Here is a 12717-nt window from a genome sequence, read left to right on the forward strand (position 1 = left end):
GACATTTAGAGCCTTTTATTTAGGTGCTGAGTATACAAACGACTAACGTTGCGGTCTTCATCAGAGTCATGACTCTGATGAAGACCGCAAGGTCGAAACGTTAGTCGTTTGTATACTCAGCACCTAAATAAAAGGCTCTAAATGTCCGTGCTGCTCCAGTCTCTTCTCCTTATGCAACTCATGATGTCCTTGCACCTGTGAAGCACCGGATCAGACGTTTCAGGCTTGAGGCGCGTTGGTAGACTCCCTTTATATTATAGTGTATATTGTATAGTGTTATAGTGTATATCATATAGTGTTACAGTGCTATAGTGTTGTATATATTTATAGGAGGGTTCACATACTGTGAATCAGGAGGTCCAGGTTCGTTACTGAAGTCAGGAGGATTTCCTCTAGACTTGTCACTCTTCACAGACAGAAGGCTGGGAGTTGGAGACTCTGCTCTGTGGTGGACACTTCTGGAATCATACAAACAGAAATAACAATACATAAACAACAGAGACAGTGAATAATACTACTAGAAATAATACTAAGTAAATAACAGACAGTAATTAGCATAACAGTAGCTTGTATTCCATGTAGTACAAACGGTGCAATGGCATGATTTGCCCAAGGAGATAAAGACAACACACTTAAAACACTTAAAACTTAGGTCAGGATTGAGAAGCTGTTTTTAGAATCCTCAATGGGTCTGTTGAATTGAGCAATTGTAACAGTTATCTTCTTAACACATTCCGACCAGGATTACTGCATGTTTTTCTGAGGCTACCTACCCATAGGGGACACGGGGAGAACAGGGTACCTACCCTAGGGGACACGGGGAGAACATGTGAGGGTACCTACCCTAGGGGACACGGGGAGAACATGTGAGGGTACCTACCCTAGGGGACACGGGGAGAACATGTGAGGGTACTATACCCTAGGGGAAACGGGGAGAACATACAAACTCCACACAGAAAGGCCCCTTCGCCAACCCCGCCTCGGGTATGGGCACTGATGACGCAGAGGAGAGAACACGCCCCCAGCGCCCACAGCGGGAATCGAACCCAGGATCTTCTAGCTGTGAGGCGAGAACACTACCGACTGTGCCACTGTCCCCCCTCTTGGTTTTATTTTTGATAAAGATTTTAAACTTAATAAACAAATCAGCTCCGTCGTTAAAACTCTCTTCTTCCAAATTCCAATCATCGCCACGGTCAAATCCTACCTCCCCCTAAAAACAGCTGGAGATGGTTATCCATGCTTTGATTTCATCAAGAATTGATTATTGCAACTCTTTGTATATTGGCATCGACCAGGCATCACTCAGGCGTTTACAGCTAGTGCAGAACACAGCTGCCCGCCATCTCACCGGCAGTATAAAATATGTTATAGTGTATTGCATAAGGAGAAGACCCTGGAGCAGCACGGACATTTAGAGCCTTTTATTTAGGTGCTGAGTATACAAACGACTAACGTTGCGGTCTTCATCAGAGTCATGACTCTGATGAAGACCGCAAGGTCGAAACGTTAGTCGTTTGTATACTCAGCACCTAAATAAAAGGCTCTAAATGTCCGTGCTGCTCCAGTCTCTTCTCCTTATGCAACTCATGATGTCCTTGCACCTGTGAAGCACCGGATCAGCCGTTTCAGGCTTGAGGCGCGTTGGTAGACTCCCTTTATATTATAGTGTATATTGTATAGTGTTATAGTGTATATCATATAGTGTTACAGTGCTATAGTGTTGTATATATTTATAGGAGGGTTCACATACTGTGAATCAGGAGGTCCAGGTTCGTTACTGAAGTCAGGAGGATTTCCTCTAGACTTGTCACTCTTCACAGACAGAAGGCTGGGAGTTGGAGACTCTGCTCTGTGGTGGACACTTCTGGAATCATACAAACAGAAATAACAATACATAAACAACAGAGACAGTGAATAATACTACTAGAAATAATACTAAGTAAATAACAGACAGTAATTAGCATAACAGTAGCTTGTATTCCATGTAGTACAAACGGTGCAATGGCATGATTTGCCCAAGGAGATAAAGACAACACACTTAAAACACTTAAAACTTAGGTCAGGATTGAGAAGCTGTTTTTAGAATCCTCAATGGGTCTGTTGAATTGAGCAATTGTAACAGTTATCTCCTTAACACATTCCGACCAGGATTACTGCATGTTTTTCTGAGGCTACCTACCCATAGGGGACACGGGGAGAACAGGGTACCTACCCTAGGGGACACGGGGAGAACATGTGAGGGTACCTACCCTAGGGGACACGGGGAGAACATGTGAGGGTACCTACCCTAGGGGACACGGGGAGAACATGTGAGGGTACTATACCCTAGGGGAAACGGGGAGAACATACAAACTCCACACAGAAAGGCCCCTTCGCCAACCCCGCCTCGGGTATGGGCACTGATGACGCAGAGGAGAGAACACGCCCCCAGCGCCCACAGCGGGAATCGAACCCAGGATCTTCTAGCTGTGAGGCGAGAACACTACCGACTGTGCCACTGTCCCCCCTCTTGGTTTTATTTTTGATAAAGATTTTAAACTTAATAAACAAATCAGCTCCGTCGTTAAAACTCTCTTCTTCCAAATTCCAATCATCGCCACGGTCAAATCCTACCTCCCCCTAAAAACAGCTGGAGATGGTTATCCATGCTTTGATTTCATCAAGAATTGATTATTGCAACTCTTTGTATATTGGCATCGACCAGGCATCACTCAGGCGTTTACAGCTAGTGCAGAACACAGCTGCCCGCCATCTCACCGGCAGTATAAAATATGTTATAGTGTATTGCATAAGGAGAAGACCCTGGAGCAGCACGGACATTTAGAGCCTTTTATTTAGGTGCTGAGTATACAAACGACTAACGTTGCGGTCTTCATCAGAGTCATGACTCTGATGAAGACCGCAAGGTCGAAACGTTAGTCGTTTGTATACTCAGCACCTAAATAAAAGGCTCTAAATGTCCGTGCTGCTCCAGTCTCTTCTCCTTATGCAACTCATGATGTCCTTGCACCTGTGAAGCACCGGATCAGCCGTTTCAGGCTTGAGGCGCGTTGGTAGACTCCCTTTATATTATAGTGTATATTGTATAGTGTTATAGTGTATATCATATAGTGTTACAGTGCTATAGTGTTGTATATATTTATAGGAGGGTTCACATACTGTGAATCAGGAGGTCCAGGTTCGTTACTGAAGTCAGGAGGATTTCCTCTAGACTTGTCACTCTTCACAGACAGAAGGCTGGGAGTTGGAGACTCTGCTCTGTGGTGGACACTTCTGGAATCATACAAACAGAAATAACAATACATAAACAACAGAGACAGTGAATAATACTACTAGAAATAATACTAAGTAAATAACAGACAGTAATTAGCATAACAGTAGCTTGTATTCCATGTAATACAAACGGTGCAATGGAATGATTTGCCCAAGTAGATAAAGACAAGTGCCTCTTTAAACACTTAAAATTTTGGTCAGGATTGAGAAGGCGTTTTTAGAATCCTGAATGGGTCTGTTGAATTAAACAATTGTAGTTATCTCCTTAACACATTCCGACCAGGATTACTGCATGTTTTTGTGAGGGTACCTGCCCTAGGGGACACGGGTAGAACACGTGAGGGTACCTGCCCTAGGGGACACGGGTAGAACACATGAGGGTACCTACCCTAGGGGACACGGGGAGAACACGTGAGGGTACCTACACTAGGGGACACGGGGAGAACATGTGAGGGTACGTACCCTAGGGGACATGGGGAGAACATGTGAGGGTACCTACCCTAGGGGACACGGGGAGAACATGTGAGGGTACCTACCCTAGGGGACACGGGGAGAACATGTGAGGGTACCTACCCTAGAGGACACGGGGAGAACATGTGAGGGTACCTACCCTAGGGGAAACGGGGAGAACATGTGAGGGTACCTACCCTAGGGGACACGGGGAGAACATGTGAGGGTACTATACCCTAGGGGAAACGGGGAGAACATACAAACTCCACACAGAAAGGCCCCTTCGCCAACCCCGCCTCGGGTATGGGCACTGATGACGCAGAGGAGAGAACACGCCCCCAGCGCCCACAGCGGGAATCGAACCCAGGATCTTCTAGCTGTGAGGCGAGAACACTACCGACTGTGCCACTGTTCCCCCTCTTGGTTTTATTTTTGATAAAGATTTTAAACTTAATAAACAAATCAGCTCCGTCATTAAAACTCTCTTCTTCCAAATTCCAATCATCGCCACGGTCAAATCCTACCTCCCCCTAAAAACAGCTGGAGATGGTTATCCATGCTTTGATTTCATCAAGAATTGATTATTGCAACTCTTTGTATATTGGCATCGACCAGGCATCACTCAGGCGTTTACAGCTAGTGCAGAACACAGCTGCCCGCCATCTCACCGGCAGTATAAAATATGTTATAGTGTATTGCATAAGGAGAAGACCCTGGAGCAGCACGGACATTTAGAGCCTTTTATTTAGGTGCTGAGTATACAAACGACTAACGTTGCGGTCTTCATCAGAGTCATGACTCTGATGAAGACCGCAAGGTCGAAACGTTAGTCGTTTGTATACTCAGCACCTAAATAAAAGGCTCTAAATGTCCGTGCTGCTCCAGTCTCTTCTCCTTATGCAACTCATGATGTCCTTGCACCTGTGAAGCACCGGATCAGCCGTTTCAGGCTTGAGGCGTGTTGGTAGACTCCCTTTATATTATAGTGTATATTGTATAGTGTTATAGTGTATATCATATAGTGTTACAGTGCTATAGTGTTGTATATATTTATAGGAGGGTTCACATACTGTGAATCAGGAGGTCCAGGTTCGTTACTGAAGTCAGGAGGATTTCCTCTAGACTTGTCACTCTTCACAGACAGAAGGCTGGGAGTTGGAGACTCTGCTCTGTGGTGGACACTTCTGGAATCATACAAACAGAAATAACAATACATAAACAACAGAGACAGTGAATAATACTACTAGAAATAATACTAAGTAAATAACAGACAGTAATTAGCATAACAGTAGCTTGTATTCCATGTAGTACAAACGGTGCAATGGCATGATTTGCCCAAGGAGATAAAGACAACACACTTAAAACACTTAAAACTTAGGTCAGGATTGAGAAGCCGTTTTTAGAATCCTCAATGGGTCTGTTGAATTGAGCAATTGTAACAGTTATCTCCTTAACACATTCCGACCAGGATTACTGCATGTTTTTCTGAGGCTACCTACCCATAGGGGACACGGGGAGAACATGTGAGGGTACCTACCCTAGGGGACACGCGGAGAACATGTGAGGGTACCTACCCTAGGGGACACGGGGAGAACATGTGAGGGTACCTACCCTAGGGACACGGGGAGAACATGTGAGGGTACCTACCCTAGGGGACACGGGGAGAACATGTGAGGGTACCTACCCTAGGGACACGCGGAGAACATGTGAGGGTACCTACCCTAGGGGACACGGGGAGAACATGTGAGGGTACCTACCCTAGGGACACGGGGAGAACATGTGAGGGTACCTACCCTAGGGGACACAGGGAGAACATGTGAGGGTACCTACCCTAGGGACACTGGGAGAACATGTGAGGGTACCTACCCTAGGGGACACCGGGAGAACATGTGAGGGTACTATACCCTAGGGGACACGGGGAGAACATGTGAGAGTACCAACCCTAGGGGACACGGGGAGAACATGTGAGGGTACCAACCCTAGGGGAAACGGGGAGAACATACAAACTCCACACAGAAAGGCCCCTTCGCCAACCCCGACTCGGGTATGGGCATTGATGACGCAGAGGAGAGAACACGCCCCCAGCGCCCACAGCGGGAATCGAACCCAGGATCTTCTAGCTGTGAGGCGACAACACTACCGACTGTGCCACTGCCCCCCCTCTTGGTTTTATTTTTGATAAAGATTTTAAACTTAATAAACAAATCAGCTCCGTCGTTAAAACTCTCTTCTTCCAAATTCCAATCATCGCCACGGTCAAATCCTACCTCCCCCTAAAAACAGCTGGAGATGGTTATCCATGCTTTGATTTCATCAAGAATAGATTATTGCAACTCTTTGTATATTGGCATCGACCAGGCATCACTCAGGCGTTTACAGCTAGTGCAGAACACAGCTGCCCGCCATCTCACCGTCAGTATAAAATATGTTATAGTGTATTGCATAAGGAGAAGAGACTGGAGTAGCACGGACATTTAGAGCCTTTTATTTAGGTGCTGAGTATACAAACGACTAATGTTGCGGTCTTCATCAGAGTCATGACTCTGATGAAGACCGCAAGGTCGAAACGTTAGTCGTTTGTATACTCAGCACCTAAATAAAAGGCTCTAAATGTCCGTGCTGCTCCAGTCTCTTCTCCTTATGCAACTCATGATGTCCTTGCACATGTGAAGCACCGGATCAGCCGTTTCAGGCTTTAGGCGCGTTGGTAGACTCCCTTTATATTATAGTGTATATTGTATAGTGTTATAGTGTATATCATATAGTGTTACAGTGCTATAGTGTTGTATATATTTATAGGAGGGTTCACATACTGTGAATCAGGAGGTCCAGGTTCGTTACTGAAGTCAGGAGGATTTCCTCTAGACTTGTCACTCTTCACAGACAGAAGGCTGGGAGTTGGAGACTCTGCTCTGTGGTGGACACTTCTGGAATCATACAAACAGAAATAACAATACATAAACAACAGAGACAGTGAATAATACTACTAGAAATAATACTAAGTAAATAACAGACAGTAATTAGCATAACAGTAGCTTGTATTCCATGTAGTACAAACGGTGCAATGGCATGATTTGCCCAAGGAGATAAAGACAACACACTTAAAACACTTAAAACTTAGGTCAGGATTGAGAAGCCGTTTTTAGAATCCTCAATGGGTCTGTTGAATTGAGCAATTGTAACAGTTATCTCCTTAACACATTCCGACCAGGATTACTGCATGTTTTTCTGAGGCTACCTACCCATAGGGGACACGGGGAGAACATGTGAGGGTACCTACCCTAGGGGACACAGGGAGAACATGTGAGGGTACCTACCCTAGGGACACTGGGAGAACATGTGAGGGTACCTACCCTAGGGGACACCGGGAGAACATGTGAGGGTACTATACCCTAGGGGACACGGGGAGAACATGTGAGAGTACCAACCCTAGGGGACACGGGGAGAACATGTGAGGGTACCAACCCTAGGGGAAACGGGGAGAACATACAAACTCCACACAGAAAGGCCCCTTCGCCAACCCCGACTCGGGTATGGGCATTGATGACGCAGAGGAGAGAACACGCCCCCAGCGCCCACAGCGGGAATCGAACCCAGGATCTTCTAGCTGTGAGGCGACAACACTACCGACTGTGCCACTGCCCCCCCTCTTGGTTTTATTTTTGATAAAGATTTTAAACTTAATAAACAAATCAGCTCCGTCGTTAAAACTCTCTTCTTCCAAATTCCAATCATCGCCACGGTCAAATCCTACCTCCCCCTAAAAACAGCTGGAGATGGTTATCCATGCTTTGATTTCATCAAGAATAGATTATTGCAACTCTTTGTATATTGGCATCGACCAGGCATCACTCAGGCGTTTACAGCTAGTGCAGAACACAGCTGCCCGCCATCTCACCGTCAGTATAAAATATGTTATAGTGTATTGCATAAGGAGAAGAGACTGGAGTAGCACGGACATTTAGAGCCTTTTATTTAGGTGCTGAGTATACAAACGACTAATGTTGCGGTCTTCATCAGAGTCATGACTCTGATGAAGACCGCAAGGTCGAAACGTTAGTCGTTTGTATACTCAGCACCTAAATAAAAGGCTCTAAATGTCCGTGCTGCTCCAGTCTCTTCTCCTTATGCAACTCATGATGTCCTTGCACATGTGAAGCACCGGATCAGCCGTTTCAGGCTTTAGGCGCGTTGGTAGACTCCCTTTATATTATAGTGTATATTGTATAGTGTTATAGGGCCTGATTCTTCAACGTGTTTCCGCTGATATATTGCCGTGACGCTGGCGGAAAGGCATTTACGTGGATTTCCCACATTAATTTGGAATTCATGGAAATGGCCGTGAACTTGACGCTGCCTTTGGTTCGTCGGAAACTCCGCTAAATCCTCCGCCACCTCTTTAGGTGGCGGAGAAATTTGCGGAAGCATACACTTGCGTATAGATTTATTCAGAAGGCTTTAGTCTTCATGCTGAATCAATAAATAGTCCCCAAATCTCAGATAAAATATGTAGGCATGTGCCCCCAACATATTGGTCGATCAGCACATAAAAAAACGATATATATATATATATATATATATATATATATATAAAAGCCGAGTGCACTTGTATGCCTAAATGCATTCTAGAGGCAAGTTAGCCTATAGAGTCCCATAAGGAAACTGCCCCTGCAAGCCCCGACACCTTTTTATTTATTTATTAGGATATTTCTATAGCATGCCATGCGCGATTGCGCTGCTCACTTGACAGCCTTCTCTAGGCTACTCGCAGTGCAACGCGTTGTGAGCTTGTAGATCGGCTCTCGCGGACTGCATGTTAAAAAACAAACTCACAATTATAATAAGAACATAGGCCTACACTTATCTGCATTTTGCACTGTACGAATCTAACGTTGTTTCGGTGTGTGTGTGTGGGGGGGGGGGGCAGACATGCAGCGTGCTGCCGATCCGATTCACATTGGAAAATGAATAGGGCTAATTAGCCCTATATAAAAAATAGAAGACCACATTTATAGCCTAATGAATGCAGCGTGTTTGAAAGTCGGCCAGTCATATCAGTTTTAAACCAGCTCACCTCCACTCGTGAACATGACGGACAGACAGACAGAATTTATAATAATGTATATTGATATTGATCACATGGATGCCACACACAGAATAGTTTAACTCACTGGATAAACTCACTGGATTATAATTTCTTCAGACAAGAGGATCCCAGGCCTACGAGGTAGGCCTATAATATATTTACTTATGAATGTATGGGGCTATGGGCTACTGTTCTTTATCGCGCAACAGTGTCGAGGGCCCATGCAGCCCCCCTCCCTCTCTCGTCTCTCTCTCTCTCTCGCTCTCTCTGAAAAGACGACTTTTGCATTGACATATCCGATATTTTAAATATCGGATATGTTTTACCTCTGCATAGGTGTGAGAGAGCACCCGCCTTGGTCCCGAACTTAATTAAATAAATTATAATTATATTGCTTCAGCGGAGCACGCACCGTTGCAAGCTTCGATAGCAGTGACCGCGGCTGTGATCTCAGACAAACTGCTGTCTGCTGAGTCATGCTTGAAGCCTTTTATGGTATGAAATTGGGCGTGGATCAATGCAGATGAGGTTGTCGGGTGCTTTTCCGATCACTTTGCACCCGCTGCATTCAGTATGACATACACCTGCGATACACCTGCGCACCTGTGGTACACACCACTCTCTGAATAACACGTCATCTCAACGTAGCTTGATCGGACGGATAAATACGATATCTGTTTCCGCCACCGTTACACTCTGGCGCATTTCGTTTTTGAAGAATCAGGACCATAGTGTATATCATATAGTGTTACAGTGCTATAGTGTTGTATATATTTATAGGAGGGTTCACATACTGTGAATCAGGAGGTCCAGGTTCGTTACTGAAGTCAGGAGGATTTCCTCTAGACTTGTCACTCTTCACAGACAGAAGGCTGGGAGTTGGAGACTCTGCTCTGTGGTGGACACTTCTGGAATCATACAAACAGAAATAACAATACATAAACAACAGAGACAGTGAATAATACTACTAGAAATAATACTAAGTAAATAACAGACAGTAATTAGCATAACAGTAGCTTGTATTCCATGTAGTACAAACGGTGCAATGGCATGATTTGCCCAAGGAGATAAAGACAACACACTTAAAACACTTAAAACTTAGGTCAGGATTGAGAAGCCGTTTTTAGAATCCTCAATGGGTCTGTTGAATTGAGCAATTGTAACAGTTATCTCCTTAACACATTCCGACCAGGATTACTGCATGTTTTTCTGAGGCTACCTACCCATAGGGGACACGGGGAGAACATGTGAGGGTACCTACCCTAGGGGACACGCGGAGAACATGTGAGGGTACCTACCCTAGGGGACACGGGGAGAACATGTGAGGGTACCTACCCTAGGGACACGGGGAGAACATGTGAGGGTACCTACCCTAGGGGACACAGGGAGAACATGTGAGGGTACCTACCCTAGGGACACGCGGAGAACATGTGAGGGTACCTACCCTAGGGGACACGGGGAGAACATGTGAGGGTACCTACCCTAGGGACACGGGGAGAACATGTGAGGGTACCTACCCTAGGGGACACAGGGAGAACATGTGAGGGTACCTACCCTAGGGACACTGGGAGAACATGTGAGGGTACCTACCCTAGGGGACACCGGGAGAACATGTGAGGGTACTATACCCTAGGGGACACGGGGAGAACATGTGAGAGTACCAACCCTAGGGGACACGGGGAGAACATGTGAGGGTACCAACCCTAGGGGAAACGGGGAGAACATACAAACTCCACACAGAAAGGCCCCTTCGCCAACCCCGACTCGGGTATGGGCATTGATGACGCAGAGGAGAGAACACGCCCCCAGCGCCCACAGCGGGAATCGAACCCAGGATCTTCTAGCTGTGAGGCGACAACACTACCGACTGTGCCACTGCCCCCCCTCTTGGTTTTATTTTTGATAAAGATTTTAAACTTAATAAACAAATCAGCTCCGTCGTTAAAACTCTCTTCTTCCAAATTCCAATCATCGCCACGGTCAAATCCTACCTCCCCCTAAAAACAGCTGGAGATGGTTATCCATGCTTTGATTTCATCAAGAATAGATTATTGCAACTCTTTGTATATTGGCATCGACCAGGCATCACTCAGGCGTTTACAGCTAGTGCAGAACACAGCTGCCCGCCATCTCACCGTCAGTATAAAATATGTTATAGTGTATTGCATAAGGAGAAGAGACTGGAGTAGCACGGACATTTAGAGCCTTTTATTTAGGTGCTGAGTATACAAACGACTAATGTTGCGGTCTTCATCAGAGTCATGACTCTGATGAAGACCGCAAGGTCGAAACGTTAGTCGTTTGTATTGTCAGCACCTAAATAAAAGGCTCTAAATGTCCGTGCTGCTCCAGTCTCTTCTCCTTATGCAACTCATGATGTCCTTGCACCTGTGAAGCACCGGATCAGCCGTTTCAGGCTTTAGGCGCGTTGGTAGACTCCCTTTATGTTATAGTGTATATTGTATAGTGTTATAGTGTATATCGTATAGTGTTACAGTGTTATAGTGTTGTATATATTTATAGGAGGGTTGACATACTGTGAATCAGGAGGTCCAGGTTCGTTACTGAAGTCAGGAGGATTTCCTCTAGACCTGTCACTCTTCACAGACAGAAGGCTGGGAGTTGGAGACTCTGCTCTGTGGTGGACACTTCTGGAATCATACAAACAGAAATAACAATACATAAACAACAGAGACAGTGAATAATACTACTAGAAAACATACTAAGTAAATAACAGACAGTAATTAGCATAACAGTAGCTTGTATTCCATGTAGTACAAACGGTGCAATGGAATGATTTACCAAAGGAGATAAAGACAAGTGCCTCTCTAAACACTTAAAATTTAGGTCAGGATTGAGAAGGCGTTTTTAGAATCCTGAATGGGTCTGTTGAATTAAACAATTGTAACAGTTATCTCCTTAACACATTCCGACCAGGATTACTGCATGTTTTTGTGAGGGTACCTGCCCTAGGGGACACGGGGAGAACACATGAGGGTACGTACCCTAGGGGACATGGGGAGAACATGTGAGGGTACCTACCCTAGGGGACACAGGGAGAACACATGAGGGTACCTACCCTAGGGGACACGGGGAGAACATGTGAGGGTACCTACCCTAGGGGACATGGGGAGAACATGTGAGGGTACGTACCCTAGGGGACACGGGGAGAACATGTGAGGGTACCTACCCTAGGGGACACGGGGAGAACATGTGAGGGTACCTACCCTAGGGGACACGGGGAGAACATGTGAGGGTACCTACCCTAGAGGACACGGGGAGAACATGTGAGGGTACCTACCCTAGGGGAAACGGGGAGAACATACAAACTCCACACAGAAAGGTCCTTTCGCCAACCCCCCCTCGGGTATGGGCACTGATGACGCAGAGGAGAGAACACGCCCCCAGCGCCCACAGCAGGAATCGAACCCAAGATCTTCTAGCTGTGAGGCGACAACACTACCGACTGTGCCACTGTCCCCCCTCTTGGTTTTATTTTTGATAAAGATTTTAAACTTAATAAACAAATCAGCTCCGTCATTAAAACTCTCTTCTTCCAATCATCGCCACGGTCAAATCCTACCTCTCCCTAAAATTACCTGGAGATGCTTATCCATGCTTTGATTTAATCAAGAATAGATTATTGCAACTCTTTGTATATTGGCATCGACCAGGCATCACTCAGGCGTTTACAGCTAGTGCAGAACACAGCTGCCCGCCTTCTCACCGGCACTATAAAATATGTTATAGTGTATATTGTATAGTGTATATCGTATAGTGTTACAGTGTTATAGTGTTGTATATATTTATAGGAGGGTTGACATACTGTGAATCAGGAGGTCCAGGTTCGTTACTGAAGTCAGGAGGATTTCCTCTAGACCTGTCACTCTTCACAAACAGAAGGC

The 12717-nt window shown here is 45.6% G+C and overlaps 1 protein-coding gene across 1 annotated transcript in view; it reads right to left on the reverse strand.

Moving 5' to 3' along the window:
• LOC310871896 (NACHT, LRR and PYD domains-containing protein 12-like) overlaps positions 1 to 11495 on the reverse strand; it is a gene marked incomplete at its 5' end in the record, with an annotated part of 48863 nt that extends 37368 nt beyond the window's left edge. Inside the window, one exon of the mRNA XM_083783533.1 lies at positions 11382 to 11495. Coding sequence (XP_083639659.1) covers positions 11382 to 11495 — 114 coding nt within the window. The remainder of the gene's footprint in view (positions 1 to 11381) is intronic.
• Between the last annotated feature and the right edge of the window lie 1222 nt (positions 11496 to 12717).

This window comes from Protomyctophum parallelum (assembly GCF_964188405.1).
Source record: "Protomyctophum parallelum genome assembly, chromosome: 1".
Taxonomy (NCBI): domain Eukaryota; kingdom Metazoa; phylum Chordata; class Actinopteri; order Myctophiformes; family Myctophidae; genus Protomyctophum; species Protomyctophum parallelum.